This window comes from Felis catus, chromosome B2, assembly GCF_018350175.1.
Source record: "Felis catus isolate Fca126 chromosome B2, F.catus_Fca126_mat1.0, whole genome shotgun sequence".
NCBI lineage: Eukaryota > Metazoa > Chordata > Mammalia > Carnivora > Felidae > Felis > Felis catus.
The window spans coordinates 116625675-116650994 of NC_058372.1; the positions used below are offsets into that span (position 1 = coordinate 116625675).

At 38.8% G+C, this 25320-nt stretch overlaps 1 protein-coding gene across 6 annotated transcripts in view; it reads right to left on the bottom strand.

Annotated features, from left to right (window-relative positions):
• The window catches only part of ARHGAP18 (Rho GTPase activating protein 18), a 193103-nt gene that overhangs the window by 45686 nt on the left and 122097 nt on the right, over positions 1-25320 (bottom strand). For all 6 annotated transcript variants that reach the window (XM_019831191.2, XM_019831192.2, XM_019831190.2 and 3 more), the window contains exons 2-5: positions 13176-13369; positions 9840-10075; positions 6223-6286; positions 1799-1977 (exon numbers count right to left, since the gene is read on the bottom strand). In XM_019831191.2, coding sequence (XP_019686750.1) covers positions 1799-1977; positions 6223-6286; positions 9840-10075; positions 13176-13369 — 673 coding nt within the window. The remainder of the gene's footprint in view (positions 1-1798; positions 1978-6222; positions 6287-9839; positions 10076-13175; positions 13370-25320) is intronic.

The following is a 25320-nucleotide window of genomic DNA, read 5'->3' on the forward strand; positions in this document are numbered from 1 at the left end:
AAGACATATCAACCAACTGCAATGCATAAACCTAACTGGATCTGGGATCAAATACATTTGAAAAAACAATCATGAAAAGTCTGATACAATTTGAAATTTGAACACTTACTGGATATTTGAAATTAAGAACTGTTAGCATTTTTTAGGTACAGTAATGGTAATATGGACATGTTTATAAAAATCCCGCGATTTTTTAGAACTACATATTGAAATATTTATTGATGACAAAACATTAAGAGATGTGTTTCAAAATAACACACATGGAGCACTGGTTGGGGGTATGGATAGGTCAGGATTAGCCATGGGTTAATGAATGTTGGGGCTAGTAGGGAAGTAATGGGGAGTTCATCGTATTTTTTTTTAACTTTTGCAGGTGTGAATTTCTACAAAATAAATAACGACATTTATTTTTAAAAATATAAGACATTCAGTAACAACAAGAACACTCAATACATGAAGCTTAATTTCTAAATACTATCTGCTACTAAAAGAAACCAGGGCTCCTTGAAGAAACGGAGTCTTTCAAGTCCGAGGGAAGGAAAGTACAAAGTAAGCCTGGAACATCTATCTCATCCTAGAAAGCAAAGAAGTAAAAGAAATGAGGGCATGTTAAAATGACATAGGAACCAGCCTGAAGGGTTCCCACTGGTCAAATTTAGGTATATTTGAACATTAAAGGAAAAAACACAATGATTATTTAACAATGAATTAAAAAAAAAAAAAAAAGGAAGCCATCAGTCCATAGTGATATTCAAAAACAAAGAGAGAAAAGGGAGAGAAAGTGTTACACAAGATTGCCAACCAATCAATATGGAATTAAAAAATTAGAAAATCACCATTTCTCAAACGCTAGTTTATTGTTTCAGGCAAGGATTACACATGCATGGGGAAACTGGTGGGCCATTGCTTGTTACTGACAAATGGGATACTCACCCAGTCCCAAGCATAACAAATTAGTACTAATTGCATACAGGAAAAGGTAGCTTAATACGGAGATCTGGTGACCATCTTCTTAACTAGGTGATCAAACTTCCATCACCAATAAAGGGGCCGTGTGACAGCATGCCCCTCTTTTGCTGATGCAATCAGAGACATAAACCTCATCTTTGCAGTAGTTTGGCCAAAAATGTTTAACTTGAATCCAGTCATGAGGAACAGACAAAGTCAGAAATTTGATTTGGACTCTTCAAAAATATTAAAGAAAAAGCAGGGGATGTGATCAACGTTCAAGGAAACCAAATGATATGATATCAAATGTAACGGACAACTCCTACTCAAATTCCAGATGGGGGTAGGGAAGGAAGAAGCTATAAAGGACAATATTATGGCAACTGGGAACATTTTAATATGACTGTTATGAAATACAATTATTGCTTTAGTGTTCAACTTAAGTATTATAGCTGTGTTGTTTTGTAGGTCTTTGTTAAGCTAAAACAAAGTGGGGGGGGGGGGGGGTTGGTGCCTAGCTGGGTCAGTGGGCCAAGCATGCAACTCTTGATCTCAGGGTCATGAGTTCAAGCCCCACGTTGGGCAAAGAGCTTACTTTAAAAAAAAAAAAAAAAAAAAAAAAAAAAAAAGCAAGCGCACAGCCGATAGCACAACATATAAATAGATAATGTAGAAAGAGGAAAAGCAAAGTTTGTGAAATGTTAACCGTCAAATGGATCTACATGAATCCTGTAGGGCTGTTTGCTGTACTATTCTTCCAACTTCTCTATGGGTCTGAAATTTCCAAAATAAAAAGCTGGTGAAAAATATACTCTTCTATTTAGTGAAATCTGAATAGTGCACTACATACGAGTAATGGAGCGTCATCGCCTCTGCTCTTCTGGGGCTTCTCCTTGGAACTCTCCTTCTGATTGACTGCTTGCTCTGCAAATGATACCTCCAGGTTGATGTCTGTTTCAGAGGCAGGTGCCTCCTCAGGGACCAGTGGGATCAGCTCTTTTTCACCAACAACTAGACTAGATGCCTGGTCTGGGAAAAGAATGACTCAATTAATGTATTTTCTTTATTTCTTTTTTTTACGTCTTTATATCAACTGTATACAAACCTCTGGAGGAAGTACTATTTACTATAGTCAGTAATTAATGGATATTTTAAAGGCAAAACGTATATGCAAAGAATCCTACCAATGGTGCATGGAGAGTATAGGGAAGGTGAAGACTAGAGTCCACAGTTCAATTGTGGAATCTTTGTTGGAGGTCACAATTCTTAGACCAGGTCAAATTCCAAAATTGATGGATGATCTCAAACTCTGAATGAAAAGCCTCACAAAAATTCAGTAGACTTGGTTTTTTGTTGTTGTTTTTTACACTGGGAGATTAAAAGCAAAAACAAAAAGTGGGGAGGGGGTGGAAAGAGGTTACTTTTACTCTCTCTTAGAACTAGTGATACACCATTTCACTTTCTAACAGTGGAATAGATTCCTGGAAGAAATCTCTTCAACACCCCTCCTTTCCTTTCTGGAATGTTACCTACCTATCAGAGTAAGAATTCCAGAATAAGAGTTGGTACCAAAAACTTACCACAGTGGGAGTCAGCTCTAGAAGCACCTGGTACATGAACTAACAGATTTTGCACCCAATTATATCAAAGACTAGGAAGGTTCTCACAACTATAAACCCTGTCAAAAAAAATTCTGTATATTTGTATCAACAATTCAAGGGTGTATCATAGTTTAACAATTTTTTTTGTCCGTTGTTAATCCTCTAGGAAAGAATTTACATTCGAAAACCTCTTTGCTGAAAACACCAGCTTCAAAGCTTTGGGGAAGATAGTTCTAAATTAGACTATTTGGTAAGTTTTTGGTTTAAACACAACTCACATTATAAAAACCTTGGAACCAATGACAGGATTACTGTTATTTTTTTCATTGCAGACTTTTAATTCATAGCAGACAGCTCTATATTAACACCACAAGGCAACAGAAGGTAAAGTTGATTTAAAATTTTAGCAAAGGCATGCCACTTACATATTATGCGTGTTATTAAAACTACTGCCTTCAGAAAACTGTATTTGTAGTCATTTAAATTAAAAAAAAAAAGTTTGCTTCACCCAGTGGAAAATTAGGAATAAACACGAATCTAGCCTCATTACTTCTGTTTGATAAGCAGGGGAGGCGTCTAGGAATGTGATCCGCGGTCACAGGACTCTGTTCAGACGCGCCCCCTGCTGGGTTTAATGCTCGACTGTTACTGCCTTGGAATCTGAACAGAAGTCACATCTTCAGTTTGCACTGGGCCTTGCAAACTACAGAGGTGAACGTGGTAGCATCTCCCAGTTAAAAAAAGGCAGTAAACACTGCCCTAGGCCAATTCCAAAACTAAGAATAAATTTGAAGCTCTTCGATGGTAATTATCTGCTGCTACCTATGGCACATTTACGTATTATTTGTGTTGTCGTTCCAACAGCTTGTGACAATTTTTTAACTAGAATAACTAGACCTTTTTACAATTAATTTTTAAAGTATTAATTGAAATGGCCAAAGTACAATTTTAGTTTTCTTCTCCCGCTGGTTTACACTGTTGTATGTTTTACTGTGAATATGTATATTGGTTTCCTAGGAAACCATTCGGAGAGGGGGGAAAAAAATGATTAGCCATTTTCTTAAATTAGAAGCTACCTTTCCAGAAGCAGAGTGTGTACAGACAAGAATTTTAAAACTACCCCCCCTTTTTCTCCTCACCACCCCCATGTAAGAGTTACAATGAACACCACTGCCTCATACACACACACACACACACACACACACACACACACACACACAATGTTCTCTGATTTCAAAACTGAGGGGAGAAATTATAATTAAATTGCAATATATTTAAAATATATGAATTTGCTCCAAAATGTGGCAAAAATAAAAGAAATGAATATAAAAGCCTAAGAGATCAAACGGTAGATCAAGTTATGGTAGACAGTAGGAGAAACAGTTTCGGGGTGACAGAGAGACATCGCTACAAGAAATGGGTAGTTAACCAGCCAGTTAAAAGCATCTATGAATCAATGACTTACTCTTAGAAAAGTTAACAGAGAATTCAGAGATAAACCTTTGACTCTTAAAGTCCTAAAGTGTAAATAGTATAATTTCCTTATTCTCCTTTGGTTGTTAAAGTGAACAATAGCACTGGCTTATAAATATTTGACAAAACTCCTTCAAGTTTTTCAATTGTTCAAAATATCCCAAAGTGCCTTTATTTTTAAAGAGACTTTTCCTTCCTGCGTGGTCATCAAGAGAAAATAAGTAAATATGCATATTACCATGAAAGTTTTAAAGTTATTTGGATATTATTAAAATTTCTAAGTGTATGTATAAAAACAACGGGCCTTGTCTAATTTGATGAAAAGAATGATAATTAGCAGATTAATTGGAAATGGGACGACTCTTGCAACATTAAGACTTCATGACTTTTTCATTTAGGATAAAAATCTTTCGTTGAACATCAAGAAAAGCCCAAGTATGGGAAAACATTTAAAATAGAAAATGTCACTCACACCTTCAGATTTCAAACAGAAAGAGGTCCACTTTCACACTCCAGACAATGTTTTCCATGCATTTCATTCTGAACCTTTCAAGGTTTACATAAAACTGGTTAATTTACTGTCTATCGAAAGAATGTGGCATTGCTCACAACAGGTGGAGTGGTACATACTCAGTGACACGGTGCTACAAATATGACATTACACATACAGTCTTATTATTCTGATCAGAGGCTCTATTCCAGCAAAAGTAGTTGTAATTTAGGCAAGTCGGTCACATTTTACTCAGCTGCTGCAAGCAAGGTGGGAAGTACTCATATAATGAACTTGCCCTCCAGAACTTCTGTTTACATAGCCTGCATCACCACCTCTGGTGAGGGGGGGAACCCATCAAGAAAAGACAATGTTTTCCTCAGTGTTCATTGAGCAACAGCCAGTCCCCCTTCCCCAAAGCATCCTCAGCATTGGCCTAAAAGGTTCATCTGTCTCTCTCAATGACCTAGCGCCCTGACAGGCCAGCACCAGCTATTTCTAGCTTGCTTGCCCCTTCAGTGTTTACTGGTACACAGACTTGGGGAAACACTCAGTAATATCATTCTGATATTTAAAAAAAAATAGAACCAAAGAAATTTCCACGTGACAGCAAGTGCTTTTACAGATATAAATATATAGACGTGTATGTGGCCATCCACACTCACATGCACACACTTATTTACCTATTCACTTATTTTGAAAGGCAGGGGCACAGGAATGAAGTTCTGAGAAAAGTACGGAAAGAAAAATGGAGATACTGGCTGTTCCAAGACTCCAAAATATCCCTTATAATCTGGGACTGACCTGATTGTGATGAGGTCGGGAACACTTCCCAGTCCTCCACAGTCTACCTGATACTCCTCCCCTACTGCTTCCAGTCCAAATACAACACTATTAGTGGCATTAACACTCTTAAAAACATAAACAAAACAAAAGGATAAGTCCCTGGGCTGGAATCTGGCAGCCACAGACCACCTCTGTTAAAGTTTTTAAACAACCCGGTAAGGATTAAATTTTTAAGCTTAATTTAGAATATTTTTTTTCTTTTTGCAAATAAGTGAAAAAAGCTATAAATTCTTCCCTGATTAAGCGCCAATGAAGCTTGCCATTTATTTTCATCCATGCCATGGAATTCTAATCCATTTCTGAAATAACAGGTATAGAAGAGAAAAAGTAGGAATAGGAGAGGATTATAATGAATTGCCCCCCCCCCCAAATCCTAACTTTTAAGTCTTTATAAACTTTCTGAAAAGGAATCCATTTATGAATTGAGAATTTATTATTTCAGAACAGGACCCCAAGTTCATTGGCTCCACTGACTAGCCGTATGGCCTTGGGAAAGTGACTTCACATTTGCAAACATCAGTTCTGTCATCTGTAAAATGGGTCAAGAACAGTACCCACTATACAAAGTTCTTGAGAATAATAAATTAGGTAAACATCTTCACAAGGTACCTGGCACATGGTAAGCATTCAGGAAAACGGATTATGCACAGAGATGTAGAACAGAGATACACTAACATTTAAAAAAAAAAAAATCAATGGGCACTATATTCTCAGCCTTATGTAATTACATACGTGGGCACTTTATAATATATTAGCATTTTAATAAAATTTGTTTACTAGAATTTGAAGGTGAATATTTTAAAAGGTTGTATCTGTTTGTTACGCTAATCAATAGGAAAATACAAGAGAACAGGTCCAACATACCATCTTTTCCTTGATATTTGTTTTCATTTGTTCTGACTGACTGTGATTCAGTGCCATCTGGAGCCTAAAGATAGAAAGTGGGCCATTTAGTCATCTCCAACTCACAACCAGAGAAATGGTATTGTAAATAATTCCATTACTAACCTTTAGAGTATAGGAAACATACTCAGAACTACAACAACCACAGAAAAAAAGTACTGCGGTTACAATCAACAAGCAATCATCCAACAAATATTTGATTACCCACTTACCAACTTGTAAGACACAATACTAAACCCCATAGAGAATATGAAAAACACGAAGAGTGTCCTTGTCATCAAGCACACCACTACTTAGTTGAGGGGAAAAGGCAAACTCATAACGAAAAAAAAAAAAAAAGCTGATAATATCCAGTGACAGAGGAGTAGATAAACAATGTGTGATCCATCCACACAATGAAATATAATTCAGCAATAAAAAGAACTTGAGTACTGATACAGGCTACAATGTGAATGAACCCTGAAAAAGTAAAAGGAACCAGTTACAAGCTATGATTCCTTACCTAAGAAATGTCCAGAAAAGGCAAATCATAGAGACACAAGTAGATTAGTGGTTACTTAGGGGTAAGGAGGGGAATATAGGAATGATTGTTAAATGGGCTTTCTTTGGGGGATAATGAAAATGTGTTATAAATGACTGCGGTGATGGTTGTAAATCTGTGAATATCCCAAAAATCACTGAATTGTAGACTTTAAAAGGATGAATTAGACGGTGTATGAATTATATTCTGATAACGCTGTTAGAAAACAAAATTACAAGTTGACATGTAGGTAACAATAGAAATTCTTCAAATTAAAAAAAAAAGCTAGTAATAAATGTGAGGTAAATTAAAACTAAATTACCGAAACTAAATATAATACGAGCTCAGATAGTCAAAGGAATGGTTTTTCGTAGGGATTAGGGCAGTGACGCCAGAAGGCTGTAGTCCTCCGAGGGTTTATAGACACCGTGGAACATGGCTGGCTCCCTTCACCAGGAAGTGTGGCCAAGGAGTACTACTTCTTCCTTCCAATTAAAGCTTCAGAAGGAATTCAGGAATCAGGAGGGGAGTCTAGATCAATCATACACAAAGGTGTATCTGAATGAATCATTTTTAAAATAACCATTCTGTTGGATTTGCATCTCTGTTCAGATAAGGTAGCCTTTGTAGTCCTTTCAAACACATTTCGCCTCAGGCTGATAGCCACGAAGATCTTCTCCCCTTCACCTGCTATCTAAGAAGAGTCTAGAAAAGCTCTAGGGCAGATACGTAGCAGCCACTGGTGCACCTCTTAGAGGTCAGAGGTACTCAGGACAGCGTATAGTAACTAGCGCACAAGGGCTAGAAGGGTCACGACGCTACTCCAGTCCCCCTCAGGATAGAGCAAATACCCTCCTCCTTTCTTTGCCAACAAGCCTACAGAAGGTTAGCCCTCCACAGCACAATGAACACAGCGAATAATTCTAATCTTACATATGAACACATATTTTGGAGCATGTGGTCAGAATTGTTTTCCTTAGCAAGTGAAGATAACAGTGCAGATGGTATTCATTTCTGTATTCTATTTCCTAGTGTCAGCAAGGGCTTCATGAGGAAGCATTTAAAATGGAAGGGCTGAATTTGTACTTCTATGAGAACAGAAGAATTGCAAGTGAAGATGGAGGGGCCATGTTTCCTTGAGGAAGGGGGGACATATTTCTAATGGGTGGCAGTGTTCCAATTAAAGGCATGCGGTGTAAGCAAGTTAACATTATTTTAATTTACTTGTGCTATTTCTCTCTTAATGATGCCATCAGATGATACAACCCACCAATTACTATGGACTCAAACCATGTGGCTTCGATATTACCAGGAATTTGCTGGGAAAATGCTGCTTCCAGCACCAAGTAGCAACATCCTCTTGGAGACTGGCAGGAATCCCACAGGACATATATTTTGCTTAGAACCCATTCTTTCCCCCTCCCCCTTTTTATTTCCTCTTAACTCCCCTAGGGAGGGTTCTTTAATTGGGAAGGAAATATCATAATACCATATTTCCTTACCACTCATTTTCCTACAGCTGGAAACCTAGTCCAGTCCTTCAACTCCAGTGGCTGTCCCAAATAACCAGTGGGTGGTAAGCAAGTGTTTAACTGCCTCACAGCAGCAAGGGACCTGCTTGGAACAATCCAGTGCCCCCCAAAACTCCTACCAAACAGACTGGATTTGATCCACAATTGTCCAGGCAAATAGAGTAACAATCGGAACTGTTAAGGATGTCTTGGGAGAATAAAATGTCTACAAAAAGCAAAACAAAAAACAAAACAAAACAAAACAAACAAAAAAACCTCTCTATGTGACAGAAAGATACCATAACTACAAGGTACTTGTTTTTGTTTAGAATCGTAGGATTTTTTTTTTTTACCCTTTATTTGTAGTATAAATAGAATCTCATGTTCGGGTTACTTAATAACAGAATCATATACGGAAACCCAAATACAGCAGGATACGTAGCGGTTAAAAGCACATGCTTCGAAGCCACACCAATTTGGGTTTACTATCTACAGGACATTGAGCAAGTTACTTAAAAGCCTATGAGCCTCAGCCACGGAATGGAAATGGTAGTACCTCACTCACAGGACAGCTGTAAGGATTAAATGAAAGAAGGAAAGTAGTTAGCACAGTAAGTGTTCAGCAGTGGTGGCAGCAATTATTACTATTATCGTCAGTGTTCGAGATTCCTTTCATGTGTCTTCATTCCGACAACCCCCCTGGGTCTTCTAAGACCAGGACTATTCAGTGACACCTAAAAATAATCCAGAGTGTAAATTAACTTTAACCCTAAGAACATCATTTAGCTCAGGTGACTTTTTTTCTTTTTATAAAGCAAGATTTTCCTGATTAAGGAATAGATGATATTAATTTGTCACTTGTGCAAGCTCCTTAGGTCCTCCTGGATGAGTGAAAAACAGCCCCCCAATGGGCTGCTGCTCAAGGCCACAGAGGTCTCTCACGGTCCCCATGCCTCCCCTGATAGCTCTTCATTCATCAGTCCCACATTCTCACCCAGATTCCAACAGCTTCCATAATAAATTCATCAGCTTGACAGACATTTACTCAAATCTTCTGTGTGCTGGGTGTTGTGTTAAGCACTAGATACAAAGAGGAAGTTATTTCATGTTTCAGGGGTCTTGCTTTCTAATCACACTGCAGTTAGCTCCCTCACCCTCCACTTCAATTCATCCCCAAATGAGGCTGGGGAAAAGCACATATTCCTGCAAGAGTTAATAGATAAGGAAGAATCCCTTACCTCCTACTTTTCTGTAAGTAACAACTGGCAGTCACATTGTCTGAGGGGTCAGGGCTATTCCTGATGCTGCAAGGACACCTAACACAAGGATTTTCGCACTGAATGTTAACTTGTTTACAATTTTCTGCCCCAGCAGTATGACTCCTAGAAGGACAAGGACCAGGTCTCTCTTGATCACTGCCAGCACAGAGCCTTCATGCCTAGCATATATGCACTCCCTAAGTTTTTAATGATTTGAATGAAACTGGATTGGGTCAGTCAATTCAAAGCAATTATTCCTTTGTTTTAACATCAAAAAAGAAAACCTACTTTTTCTTTGGACTCTGTCTGTTGAGCAAATATGTCTCTGACGTCAGGAATCTGGTACTGTTTGTTTTTTTTCCTCAAGGTCTGGGAGACCGTCTCTACCCGTTTTTGAACAGCTGCTGCCTGGGTCCGGGTCAGTGTTGACAAAAACACCATGCTTTCTTGGGGATCTCCAGCCGACTCTCCAAAGAGATTGGATAAACCAGCCTCCTTAAGCCACTCTTCTTCCAGTTCTCCCTCTAAGACGGTAGAGAAAAATGGCATTTAAGGTCACAAAATATGATAACTTTTACATTTTTTAAGCTCCTCAAACACGCTTACTGACATTCTTCTACCGAAATCAAACCACAGCACTAAGAATCATTATCTGAAACTTGGACAACTGCCATCAACTTCAGCCACAAAGATATCAAATTTTAGATCCATTTCATATATACTCAATTAAAAATTTTAAATGACTTCACATGTGATTAACCTCTATCACTTCTCTGCAGATTAACCAGAGGAGGATAATACTGTTCTCTTTCCAGAGATGAGCAAGCAATGAAAAGATAACTTGCTTCCATCAAGTTACAGAAGGAAGGCAATGCTGGGGATATCCATTAAAGCCCGTTTCTTGGCTTAAATTCAGCACTGCCCCAGAGTCCAACACTAATTGATGGAAAGGCTGGTTTTTTTCTGTTCGCTGTAGCTGACATGGAGTATATAGCAAAGAAGGAGAGCAGCCAGACATCAGGAACTAAGCAATTTTAAATTTAAGGTTTTAATCCCCCTAGTAAGCACATCAGATTTTTTTTTTTTCGCAAATTAAAAAAAAACACTATTTTAAGGGGATAAAAAAGATGATAGGAAACTAATTACCTAATAATCAATTCAAAACGCTGAAAGCAGAAAGTAAACAGTATTAAGATATATAAAAATTACAAAAAAAAAAAAAAAAACAGAAAGAGAAGTAGAATAGATTCCCTCCCAGGGCTAAGTTTATAGAGGAAAATGAAAGACCAACGACTTGAGAGACGAAAGACCTTCATCTACACTCCATTTCTCCACCTTGGTAGCCACGTCCCTTTGGACAAGTCACATAGCTTCAAGTCAACTCTGTTTTCTCCTCTGTCACCTAAAGCACAGCAGTCCTGGCTGCCTCATAACCAAATGAGAGAATGCTAGCTACATGGGAAGAGCTTTGCAAAGTTCTATGATAGCCCATCTACCCTTCTACATCCTATGAACTCCTTGAGGGCAGAAATCAAGTGTCAACATCCTTGGTTTCAAGAAACAGAATGTAGTGCCAGGTATACCGTATTGCCAGGCAATAAAAACTGTTCACTGACATAAAAAGCCAGCCATTATTATTAATGCCATTAATGCAGAACTCAGTATACATGTATAAAAACAATTTGGCAGGGGAAAAAAGCTGGACTGGACATGATAAGTAAACAAGATTCAAATACAGTGTCACTTGGTCCATTAAAAGTTAGAGGTAAAAGTCAAAACAATTTAAAGTTAAAAGGCACGGGCTTGTAGAAACATTCTCAATTCTTCTTCATGATCACCTTATGAACAACTACCTGCAAATTCATTTTCATCTTGGAAATTTACAAAATAGATAATGACACACAGCTACATATCAGGCTTGACTACTATTTTCTGTGGAATATTTTCTCCTTATTCAGCAGACCACTGGTATGCTGCTTCCATCTTGAAACACGGAGACAGAAAGGTTGGGGGATCCACTGATTATCACAAATAAGCTCAACCTTACTGGTGAAGTGAGAAAGAATGAGAGTAAAATGAAAGAGAGCCCAAACAAAAACAGAAACACAAAAACAAAAATGAGTTGATTATCATTTTACAAATCTGAGAAATGTTAAATTAAGAAAAATCTCCAGGGGCACCTGGGTGGCTCAGTCAGTTAAGCGTCCAACTTTAGCTCAGTTCATGATCTCTCGGTCTGTGAGTTTGAGCCCGCCTTGGGCTCTGTTCTGACAGCTCAGAGCCTGGAGACTGCTTCAGATTCTGTGTCTCCCTCTCTCTCTACCCCTCCCCCACTCATGCTCTGTGCCTCTTTCCTTCAAAAATAAACTAACATTAAAAAAACAAAAGAAAAATCTCCAATTTTTCTTTTTAAAGTATTATTGGTAGGTTTTCCAAGCAATGTTATAGCAAAGGGAAAGAAAAACCTCTGTAGGTAGATTCAGCTGCTTAAACAACTCAGTGCTAAGTCACTGACTTAAGAAATCCTGTCGAAAAGGAGATCTCTGTGAGTGGGTCAGAAGGCACTAACTGTCTCTTACTTTTTTGGCACCCGCATCAACTGACACCCCAAAAACAAACTTACAAACTTATGGATGGCACAAAGCATAGAAAGAGAGCTATTATAAAAGATGCCAGAACTGGTCATCAAAACCTTGGTGACTGCTTGATTCCATGAGATTGAAAGAAACAGCATGAATTTTAAGAGGAAAAAAAAGTGTATGTTTCTTCTAGAATATCAAATATAGGAGTGGAGATTATGGGAAACATGGCTGGAAAGAACGTGGAGAGAAATTACAAACCAACAAAAGAAAGAAGTCAATATGGAAGCTAAAAACACCAATGCCATCATACATTGTCCAAACCCATACCTTCAGGTTAGTTGGCTAAGCCTGCAGCATTATATCCAATCGGGTGTACTATACTTTGAAAGATAAGATGACCGACACGGAGAAAGGTCTGAAAATCACCTGAAGGACTGGTGTATGTCAATCTTTTTTTTTTTTTTTTCCTTCTAGAAGGATTTGGTGAGGTACAAGATAATCATCCTCAATTATTTGAAAGGCTATCCTGTAAAAACAGAATAGGCTTGTTCTGCTCTTCCAAAAGGCAAAACTAGGTAGAATATGGAAAACTGTGAATCAATAAAATAAAGAACATCAAAATAACTCAAGCTGACTGACCAATGGAAAAACAGGATCACTGCAAATAGTGAGCTTTCCACAAGCATCTAATCTCACTAGAGAAAAAAGGACCGTGTAGCTAAAATATCAGAGAAGGGAAGTTTACATCCTTTCAAAGATCAAGTCTAACCCCAGGAATGTCTGATGCCGTAAGCCTAGTCAACAAGATTCCAGCCGTATCTCAGACTAAGTGAATGTGCTCTTGCCATTTAAATTTGGCAGCTGCACCCATAAATCTGCTACAAACAAGTAATTTTTCAAGTTGAAAGGCCAACTGGCATTATCTTATTTTGGCTGTCCTAGCTTTAATTTTTGTTGCTGTTGTTATTCTCCTCTACATTCTCCTGTATCCATCTCTCATAAATACATATACAAACAAGAGTTTTATTCAGTTAGTCATTACCATCAGGCTCTTTGACGACCACCACCTCTTGATCTTGTCTGTTCTCACTAGATTTCTTGATATTTTCTAGTTCGGTCCAATAGTCCTCCATAGATAGTTCATCCAAAGAATCCTGAGAACTTGATCGGTCATATGGAGGTTTTTCCGAAACTTTGGTGACTTCCTGGTTCATAGTGTACTGGCCATATTTGCGACTATAAATTCAAAAGAAAACATGGTTCATTTTAACAGATGAGGAAGTAGTATAATTTCTAAAACATCAGAGCACTGACTGAAGAATTTTGAAACTCTTTAAGTTCCCCTTAGTAAAACCAAAGAGATATATATTTTGAAGCTATTTACCTTGAGATTCCAGTAATTTTAACATGCCTGTAGAGCGAACAAAGTGTTTCATTCTCTATGAAAAAGTATGCAAAGAACAAACAACGATAGAATAAACCATTTTTCCATTTCCATTTCATGTAAATTATTTTAAGACTCCTTTCTAACCTAAAACTTTTTTCTCAGAAAGCAACAGGTTGAATCTTGACTACAGGCTATTGAGATTCAATTCTATACAGTATTTCATATTTGTTATTTATATCTGCAAACAAAACTCAGCCATTATAGAGCAAGTATCTGTAATACACGACATACCATATGAATTTCCTTTTTTATTTTTGAAACCAAAGCCAACAGATGAATGACATATTAAGTTTGCTGTTACATTCTACTATAGAAAGCCACTTTCAAATTTCACTTATAAATGTACCTTTGGCCGATCTGTGGTTTAAAATACTCTGAAACTTTATTTGTTGGGGGAAAAAATCATTTATTAGCAATGCTGAATAGCTAGGAGTTATCTCTTCAACATTTATCTCAAACATTATCTACCAAGAAAAGGATAAATTGAATAAAGGTATTTTTATAACTTCCAAGTTAACTACATTTTTTTCATTATAAGTCACATCCCACCTAATACTAAAAGTGAATTAAAACACCTGATAATAAGTATATATATCCCATATATAATAGAAATATTAACTTTTGTTTTATAATTTTTTATATTGAGCTACAGGGGGGAAAACCCTAATTACTTTAAAAAGGAAGTTTTTAAAGGTATGGTGCTTCCTCTTTATATTCAAAAATTTTTTGAAGATATAATTTACGTGGGAACAATAATTGGTGAACTAGCGTTTTGTTATTCTAATTTCAAATTGCTCCTTTAGCTCCCAAGAGAATGTTAGGAAGTAATACTTTGCTACATTGGTTTTCTTACTTCACATATGAAATTAAAAAGAACCATAAAACAAAATTATTTAATAGTAGGTGAATATTTTCACATTTAAAGTGGCCTTTCCCATAATTATTTACAACAGTAGGATTTAATAGTACATAAGGGAGACGGTCACTAAACTCTGATCAATTCTACCTAGCAGTTTAATTCCAACTGGTTTCTTAGAAAGTCAAAACACTTAATTTCCTATTGCTACAAACAAATACAATAGAACCGACTACTTAACTGTAATATGCTAACAGGCCAGTTTTATGCCTTTGAAGATGGTTCTGACTTGATTATGCATTTTAATAATGCCAGTAATGAATGAACAATCACTCGAATATCTCCCCAGTAGCAAGTCTGGAGCGGTGATGGGTGGGCATTAGGACTAGGGCCAACAGGAGGAAGTCTGGACATAGTTGTGTGAACCTCTTTCCTCCAGTCTCCATTGTCCATTGTTTGCCTCCTCCACCCCTTAATTCAAGGGGCACTTCCTCCCTCCCTGCCCTAATCGTCTTGTTTACATCCCTGCATCCCATCCTGGTCCCCTTTCCTTGCCCCAGTGGCCATACCTTCAGTGTTCTCATTTTAGAGTCTCCACTCCTGATTCTTTAATTAAAATGTGAACGTGAAAGCTATCTCTCTCTTAAAAACAAAAAAAATAAATTTTTACTTCAACCTATCCCCAAGCAGCTCAACCTATCCCCAAGTCCTGTTCTATAATCCTGCTTTACCAGGATAGTTAAAAAATCATTTACAGGATGTCTGCCAAATTCATGTTTGGTTTGTTTCATGTCAAATATGTAGATGCCCTATCCTTGTTTTTGTTTTCTCTCTCATTATAATATGAGATCCGCTACCTTATTCCTATCTCCTGCACCACTTAGTTCCACGGGAGACTACAATACATGAATGTGTGACGTGTAATGACTAATGCCAAATAATTTGGTTTACCTGCTCACAGAAAAGAGGTGCAGTTGAACTAAAAGTACATTAAGCTTTTCACTTCTGAAAGAATGTATTTATTCTGGCAAGAATTTTCCAGTAAATTTCCATTAAGATAGCATGGGCAGAAAAATGCAAGGGCATTGAGCAACAGCATTGTTACGTAAATATACCTTCTATATCAAGCCCTGCTTTCAAAACATGCATAAAGCAAAAATCTAATCACCTAGTGCTAATGAATAGACTCAGTATTTTTACTTTAATAAGATTCAAAGCTGAATATGTTTTTTACCACAACTCGACAATGTGGAGTCCTATGAAATGGAGAGTTTTTTTGTTTTTTTGTTTTTCCTTTTTCGAATCATTGGTAAATGTTAGAAGAAAACATTTTCTTTTTTAAACATTAGAGGATGGGGAGGAGAAGGAGGAAACCATTCAGTGGTAGACTACCCTTCTTAGCATGCCAGGTAGGTTACATTTTCTCTAAAAATGTAGGGGAACATTTTTAAAGTTACAGTTTATGTCAATAAATGCATCATGGCACTTCTTTTCTTAGTACACTCTACATTTGGACTCCATACAGACAATGGCTGAAAGTGTGGCCCTTCTTAAAACTGTCCTGGTAAGAGGCCAGGTAACTAGTTTCCTCTCTTTGGTTTTCAGGACTATGTTATCTGATACCATGTTCATTGTGCAAACTGGGTTCAAGAACATAAAGTAACATCTGCTAGACATAATGAAGCACAGAGCAGAAATATTTTATATTTCCAAAAGACCCAAGGTAACACATGGTGCTAAAATCAAAGGAACACACGGTTTGTACCACAGGCAACTACCCATCACTTCCACCTGACTTACTGGCAAACAACTGTTCTTCCTCACTTACCCTCCAGAATCCTATGTGTCAATCATCCCAGGGCCACTCTTCAAAAATGCTCACATTCCTCACTTTTTCCAGCTAAAGCCACCAACAGATCTAGACAGTGTCCTCTGATAGAAGTGGCTTCCAGCTGGTTGCAACCTCATGCTCTCGCACGTGTCACAGCATCGTCGCCATGTCTTTTTTTCATGGGCGCTAACATGATCAGCAAATAGTAACTTAACAGACCCTTACGGGCCTTTATAGAATGTCCTTTCTTTCCCTCTTGCTAGCATGTTCTTATGCTGTGTTTCTAAGAAAAAAAAAAAGCGGGGCTTTGTTTCGTTCTATTTTTCCCAGGTATATTTTATCCTATGTTTCTGTGATGTTTTTTCCCCTGGTCAGTGAATTTCAAATGTAATTAGATCATTCAGGCCTCTTATTTACTTTGTCATAAAGAACGTTAAATTGGTCTGACACAACTTGTTCTTCACAGGGAGGTGGATGGTGCCATGCGTTTAGGCTGTGGTCTGCTAGACGAATGAAAGCAAGTTGACTGATGACTCATTCTAGTACCAATGCAGTCAGAGAAATGACATGCAAATATATGGAACTGGGGGTAATAACTACCTCTAGGATTCTGGAAAATCACATGACTTATCTAGCCCTAACATTTCCTACCTACCAAATGGGAGGAATACCAATAACCTTGAATGTTTTGTTGTGAGTTATCAAGGGAGAATTCTCCTCCTGAAATCCCTCCTGGGTAACCATGAAGAGGGTGTGGAACTTAGTATCACTGGTCACTGTAAAACTGCTGACTATAAATAACTGCCCCTCCCATAGTTTAATAAGGTCACCTTTGCCCTCTTCTAATGTTTAGAAAAATTACTTATCCTCTCGGAGGGCCATTCTTGAGCATTCTGGTCTCAGTACTCCTTTATACACTTAATAACTTTCAAGGACCCCCAAAGAGCTTTTGCCTATATAGGTTATATCTATTGATATACCTATTAGCTGTTAAAATTGGGAAAAAATACTAATTCATGTAATGAGAATAATTGACATCTTAACATAAATAACTCTGGGGGAGGGAAAGCCCTATTGTCCATACCAAAAAAAAAAAAAGAAAAAAAGTAGTGAGATGAGTAGCATTGTTTTACATTTTCTGAAACTGTCTTTAATGTCTGGCTTAAAAGAAGACATCTGGATTTTCACATCTGCTTCTGCATTCAATCTTTTGTGATACTGCACATCATGTAGTCTCTGGGAAACTTCACTGTGTTCTCATGAGAGAATGAGATTGAAAAAGGCCAATAGCATCTTTGTGTTATTACGAAAACAATTACGATCTCCGAGACCCCTAAAAGGGTCTTGGGACCCCACCCTGCCCCCACCGGGTGTTCCAGGACCACACTCTGAAAACCGCTGTTCCAGTATTTCTCAAAAACACCACCTAATGGGTCTCAAAATGCACTTTTCAATTCTGCGGGCAACGCTCCAGAAAGCCTTACTGAAAGAAACAGCCATGCTTTCCTGGTGACTCTTGACCTACTTCTTTGTTTATTTTAGTTTAGTTTCACAGCCTTTCATCAAAACTGGGACTCATTCCAGTGATATACCCATATTTAATTTATATTTCAATGACAAAGAATAGAACGTCATTTAAAATCCTCTACCTTGCCAATGTCTTTCATCATTTGCTTTTATTTATCATGGACAAAGGGGCAGGAATTCTAAGCTTTCCTTTGGGCCAGTGTACTTGAAAATGTGTATTTTCCTTATCACTCCTTGGTCATCCTTACCTCTCCTCTCTCTCAACCATCTCAGGGCAAATTTATTTGCAACTAGGATGTTTCTTTGAACTCATATTTAACTACCTGGTCCAATCTCTACTTTCTGTCCACTCCCCCCCGCCCCCCAACCCACATCAATACTTCTGTTGTTGCACTCATCAGTCTGTTTGCTGTTCTGCCCCTTCCAAGAGGCACTTCTGTGGCCCAAAGTCTGCTTTCTTGAAGTCTTCTGATGCTAGGATTCAGATTTGTTTTCTTACAATATCCTCTCCAAAAGAGTTATACTTTCTTTCATGTTCCTTATCCCAACGTTCACATTTCAATGCGCAGAAAGAAGTGACTAGGTTGGGGAGAGCCTGGGGGAGCTCAGTCGGTTAAGAGTCAGACTCCTGATTTCTGCTCAGGTCATGATATCATGGTTCATGAGTTCAAGCCCCGCATTGGGCTCCGCTCTGGCAGTGTGGAGCCTGCTCAGGATTCTCTCTCTCCCCTCTTTCTCTCTCCCTGCCCCTCCCCCCCACTCTCTATCAAAATAAATAAATATTTTAAAAAGAAGTAACTAGTTTGGGAGATACAAAACAGAGGAATATGGTTTATTTTTGTTTCGCTTCTTGTTCTGTTTTTAATGCACCCCCCCAAGAAAAGGTTCTCACAGCATAACTTACCATTAAACATAATGACCAAGTATATTTTAGATAAAGCCATAGTTATTGAAGCATGAACTTTAGAACAGTATTGGATCCTAGGTATTTAAATCTATCCCATCATTTTCTAAATGAGGTAATGAGGCCCCAGGGTTAAATTCTCCCTCAAGTCACCCAGCAAAGTGATGGTAGAACCAAGATTAGTGCCCTCTTTTCTTCTGCAGTCGTCTTATTACACCAAATAGACTAGAAAGGTTAGAATTTACTTTTTTTTCCTTTGCATCAGACACTCTTTCTCAGTTTGTACCACACATAGCAAAACCCAAAGTGATCGTGTTGATACAGCCTATAACTAACGTTTTTAAATGACCAGTATACTTATCTAGAGAAAAATACCTTTTAACAATCAAACCATCTCTCTTTAAAATGCATGAGACATCTTTTCCAAGGCATTTTCTAAAATATTCTTTGTGTCACTCTGAGACATGACTTCACATGTACCTGTTTTTGAAACACTTTTTTGAAGAAGTTGGAAATTTTCAAAAATGGTTTTAACTCACTCTGCTTCTCCCCATATATTATCCCTGTGTTAAAAAAAAAAAAAAAAAACAAAAAAAACAAAAAAAACAAAAAACAAAAACCAAAAACAGAAAACGTGTTTTCTGCTGTGTGGATTTTTCTTTCACTTGGGCAGTGACATTAAAGAAGTAATCACTGCCATCATGAGATGGTGCCACTATTAATGCTCTGTAATGGCCCGTCCATCAGAATACACTGAATTTGAATGAGTATGAAGAGCACAGACTAAGAATGACCCAAGTCATTTTTTTCCCCTCGGAAGCCTATTGTTTAGCTGAAAGCAGTAATTATTAGAAGCGGTGCTGACATCCAGGAAGAACGAACAGGGACAATGCCGAAGGCAGCAAGAAGTAGATGAGAAAGCAACACCACATGGGCCTCTCCCCACATCCAGGCAGCTTTGAGAACCCAGGAAAAGGGATCCCTTATCTCTTCTATTTGACCCAACTGCTACAGTTTTTGGTTGTTGTTTTTTTTTTTTTTAACGTTTATTTATTTTTGAGAGACAGAGCATGAGTCGGGGAGGGGCAGAGAGAGAGGGAGACACAGAATCCAAAGCAGGCTCCAGGCCCTGAGCTGTCAGCACAGAGCCCGACGCGGGGCTTGAGCCCACGAACCATGAGATCGTGACCTGAACCAAAGTCAGACGCTTATCCAACTGAGTCACCCGTGCGCCCCTAACTGCTACAGTTTTAAAAATATATGAAGTTATATTTCACATTTCAAGTAAATTTACTTTTCCTCTTCGTATACTCTGTCCCTTTCATGGGGCGGGGGGGGGGGGGGCGGGTAAAAATTAGGCATTATTTCTTTCAGCATTTTATCTCTTTAAAATAAAAGTCAGTATTTGTACAGCACATTAGTCTTCACTGAACTTCCGTCCCATTTGACATACAGCAAATCAATGAGCAACTGAACGGATGATCTTCCACTTACACAACACTGCCTAAGCGATACTGAGAGGAGCAGCCCCCTCAGTGACACTGTCAGGAGTTGGTTTTGAAAACCCGGCTTTATCACTTTTACAGAAAACTATGGCAAAGCAACTTACATGCGAATAACACTGAAAGAGCAGGGACAGAGGCAGCTAACACCAGCAGGTCTGACAGAAAGTAGGGAAGGCACAGGACAAAAACATGTGGGAAAGTCAGGAGGCAACCAAGGTATACTGGAAAAAACGTCCTTTGTTTCTATCTACAGACACAGGCAGGTACACACAGGGAAAATTATGGGCTAGGGTTACAGCCTTTCCACTTTTAGACCCTCGTTCTGAGTAGAAGTGAGATTCTCTTGGTTCCTGAGCTCCCCAAACTTCTCTCGGGAGGCCCTGCTTCCCCCTCACTTAGAGGCACAAGTAACCAAAAGGAAGCCACGGGGCCTCAAAGCCAAAATCGTCTTCCAAAGACAAGGGTAGAGGGATTTGCTGTGGGGCTTTGACATAAAATGTCAAGATCTCGGAACAATGGCCCAAAGCATATCAAACTGAGCTTTGCACATACATTTCATTCAATTATCCATCCCCATGGCTCACATCCACCTGATATGTGTTTCCGTTGGACACATTTCTACTTAGGGACTCTTTCCTTTCCTTGTTCCGGTTAGCTGTAGAGCCACCTGGAGATTAGACACCAGCAGCTTCTTTGCACTCTGGCCATAGGCTCTCCAGTTGGGTCTGTTTTCTAGTTGTTGTTACTCAATTTCATATCTTGATACCTCTCTCCGTGGGGGGGTGGAATAAAAGCATTCCCCTGCTTCTTCAGGTTCCCCACAGCCCTTACCACATCCTGCACTATGATGCTACCTTTTGTGTCCCTTAAGGCAATATCCTGTGTTTTGTTTTTTTCATCTGGGTATCCTTGAGTTCAGCAAACTGCTTGCCATAGCAGATGCTTGTAAATTCTTCAATTATTAATTTAAAATTGTTCAATTACTGTTGCCTCCACAACAACTTCCTTTTAATTCCTAAGGTGATTTTTATTTAACTGCACAAAACTTACAAAGGAGTAAGACAGGAACATGAAAAGTAGACAGTAAAGAAATTAGTCATCAGGAAACCTTAAAAAGGCAATTACTAAGTAATTATTGTATGCCTCTCACTCCTGAGTGTAGTCTGAAAGTAGGCTTCCTTGTGAGGAAACAGAGGTTACAAAACAAAGAGCCGATTTCATGTTAGATTACACCTAATATCAAGTCATAAACACTGGCTTAGGTTTTGTTAAGCTCACATTCCCTGCTTCCGTCCTGTCAACTCAATCTCTCAAATGAATTTTAAAATATTTGTTCAGTGCCTACTATATGTTGGGCACCTTCTCAGAGATGTCTGTTCAACCAAGCTGCTCAAACATTCATCATGAGATAGATTATAAATGCCACCAACACCAGGTACGGGTGGAATTTTCCAGTTCCTCACTAAACTTGTGGCCCAGACAGCCCTGCAGCATAGGCCTCGGACCTCCGCATTAGCCCAAATATGCTTCAGGCCATGTGGGGTTCACCAATGCTTTCTCACAAAGAACTTCACTTCCTCTCTGACTACCACTTGGATCTGCTCACCTCCGCTCATGTCCCCCCCTCCCCGCCCCCACCACTCCCTAAACATTTCTGTAGATGCAAACATAATTTGAGGTCACCTCCACAGCCCATCCTGGGATCCCTCCCTTTCACCTGCTCTGTCTCTCACAGTCTTCATGGGTTTGGCTGAAACCCATTCACCGGCCCATTAGTAAGGCTGCTCTTTCCAGAGATGGAGTCCAGCTTCCTCACCACTGCTAATACCTGGTTCTTACTTCACAGCAGTCACGTGGTTTCAACAGTAGTTATCAGCCTCCCAGGTGTTCACCAACCTTTTCTCCATTATATTTTTATTGCTCTTAACAAATCAATGGTTTTGCCTGTTTCAAAGCTGTGCTCCTCTCAAGGTATCTACGCATTTCCAGAGGTGAAATGAAGATTCACTAATGAAAACCAAAAGTCTTCCCATCTTCCCTGATGATCTTGGACTTGTCATTCAGAAGCTCCCTATCAAGCCTTCTATTAGACCAGAATTTCATCGTTACAGTTTACCAGAGTGCCTTAAACATACATTAATACAAACACATAAATTTACACCAACATACAACCCTCCATATAAAATTTAACAATATACTTCAGAATCTGTGATCCAGGAGAGATTTCATTCTGACTATAAGGTAATAAATTACAACTTTTCCAAAATCCTCCTCTAGTTCACAGAGTATTGATTCATAATGCCTGCCATCATCTAGCTACTAACAAAACATTTGTTGATATAATACCAAACTATGAACATTAATTTTTTTTTGAGAGAGAGAGAGAGCGAGTGAGCATGAGCCAGGAGGGAAGAAGGAAGTGGGGGGTTGGGGTAGAGAGAATCTTAAGCAGGCTCCACAGTGAGTGCAGAGCCTGACACAGGGCTCAAGCCCACAACCCTGGGATCATGACCTGAGCTGAGATCAAGAGTTGGTAGCTCAACTGAGTCATTCATGCACCCCTGAATATTAATATTTTTTTGAAAAAATTTTTAATGTTTATTTTTATTTTTGAGAGACTGAGTGTGAGTGGGGGAGGGATGGAGAGAGAGGAAGACACAGAATCCAAAGGAGGCTCCAGGCTCTGAGCTCTCAGTACAGAGCCCAACGCAGGGCTTGAACTCACGAACCATGAGATCATGACCCGAGGTGAACTCAGACGCTTAACCAACTCAGCCACCCAGGTGCCTCAACGTTAATATTTTTTTAATTTAACGTTGGAATAGTACTGAATATAATACTGGTTTTACTTATTGCCTACGGGCAAACCTCTTGCCCTTCATAAAACTTTTATATACATATTAGCATCAACTTTCCTATGTTAATAAAAACATGGACACAAGGCATAGTCGGAAAAAAAAAACCTTTTGATAATAACTAAAGACAAAGACATGGGCATATTCTGGAAGAGATGTGGGCATTATTATTAAACTCTTCTTTGGGACTATTTATTGAAATAAGATGGAGAAATCATCTCAGTGGGGCTGTAGAAGTATAAAACCAACCTTCACCAGCCAGCAAAAGAAAGCCGACAAACATTGGAAGAAAATATTAAAAGGGAAAAGATACCTGTGTTGATGCTACATAAATAGGCAGAGGATATTTACACATTATTTCAAAATAATACTAAAGAATATTAATAAAACAACTGAAAACAGTAGCAACAAAATGACAACTACTTGGCTAAGAAAAAAGAAATCTGCTTCACTTAGGCTACAAAGTAGAATTTTATGGATAGCTCCAAATGACCCTCAAATACCATAATTTTCCACCTGTAATACTGAAGGCCAGGAAATATTTTTATAAGCCAGGTGCTAAAAGTCAGCTCTGCTGAGTAGATTGGGGGGGGGGGGATAATTTCCACCTAATCAAATAATTTAGCCGAGCTCAGAAACAATTCATCCATGTTTTCACCACATGTCCTCGGCAATCAGTTACAAAGTAGGATATGTGAATATTACAGGGCCATTTTTTCCTCTTTAAATGAGATTATCTAAGGCCCCTGTTGTCTTAGTATGCTTTAAAATCTCAGCTGACCCAACCCAAGACACGGGAGTGCAGGTAGCCTGAAAGATACATGAAAAATAACATGGGCGACTAAAGACCATTTCTAATCGTTAAATACTGCTTGGAGTGGGTACTTTAAGTCTAACATTGGAAGGAAAACAAAAGAAAACAAAAATCCCATGAAAATAAATGTTTTCAGTAAAAGCCATTGAGCTCTGTTTAGAATTCAGGAACAGGGTACAGGGGGCAGTGAGACCTAACGTGACCATGAGGGATGATGGGTAAGGGTTTTATGGAACCTTCAGGGGCTGAGCAGAGGAAATGCAGGAGGTAAAGAAAAAACTAATTTAGTAAGAAAACATAACTAAAGCTATTTATTAGCATTACCACATCATCTAGCAGTATTGCGGGCACACTGAGCTCTGGTAAATGCCACCCACAGGCACATAAAATTCTGGGAAGATTAAATCTGCCAAACTGGAAGAATATGAATCTGCCTTAGTTTAGTTCCTGTCTTAAGAAGAATCCTGAGTCTCCCACTCATCACCAGGCTTATGCTAGCCTACTGTTCACTTGTTGCGTACGCAGAGCAGCCAAATTCCCACTTAACTGAAAGCAATATGGCATCTGGGTCCCCATTGCCATTCCCTGTGGGAATCTGAAACAGACCAAGAAGTTCACAAGTTAATGCCCTTGAGAGTTCCTTCCCTAGCCACGACCAAGGCTATTGGCACTCTGTAGAAAGTTGATACTAAATCGATGTTCAGCTCAAGGACTGCCACCTCTACTCTTCCATTGCCGTCCCTCTCGCTCTCCTCTACTTTCCCCATTGCTCTAGACTTGGGTTCTCCTTTCAAAGAAACAGCCCAGACTGATTGATTTCTATTTTTTCACAAAAGGTCACCTGCCTGGATCACCTCCCTGAGCTCTGCGTTCTGCCCTGGCCAAGGCTCCCAGGACCTCACATCCCAGCCAGGTCTGGTGCCAATGATACTCCCGCCAGAAAAGAGAGGTAGAAGAAAGAACTATGGTCTCACGAAGCTAACACTGTGGAAGAGATTAGCCAATGGGCTACTGAACACAGAACAGAGCCTCCAGAGACCACGACAGAGTATGAGTAAGCTCTACGAGGAGGATATGAAAGGATTAAGAGAGTGTTGTGCCCACTAGGGCAGAAAGCAGTATTTGTTCGGTATACACCAAAACCATCAGGATGAATGATGGCATCAAAGATTAACTTCCCTGCCTATCTTGCCAGGGTAAGTCTTCAGAAAGACCTATGTGGTCAGATACTTTACAGTAAAGATCCAAGACTGAGAACTGTTTTCTGTTGTTTCCTTTTTCATTTTTTTAATTCAGATGTTGGAGGGCCAACTATTAAGGGTTCCCACCTCATAAAAGACTCCAGTTATTTGCTGAAGCAGGGTTTATAAAGTAACATGCATAACTTTTATACAAAATACTTGCAAAACTCTGAGCATATGCCAACCACTCTCATACAAGAATGTGAA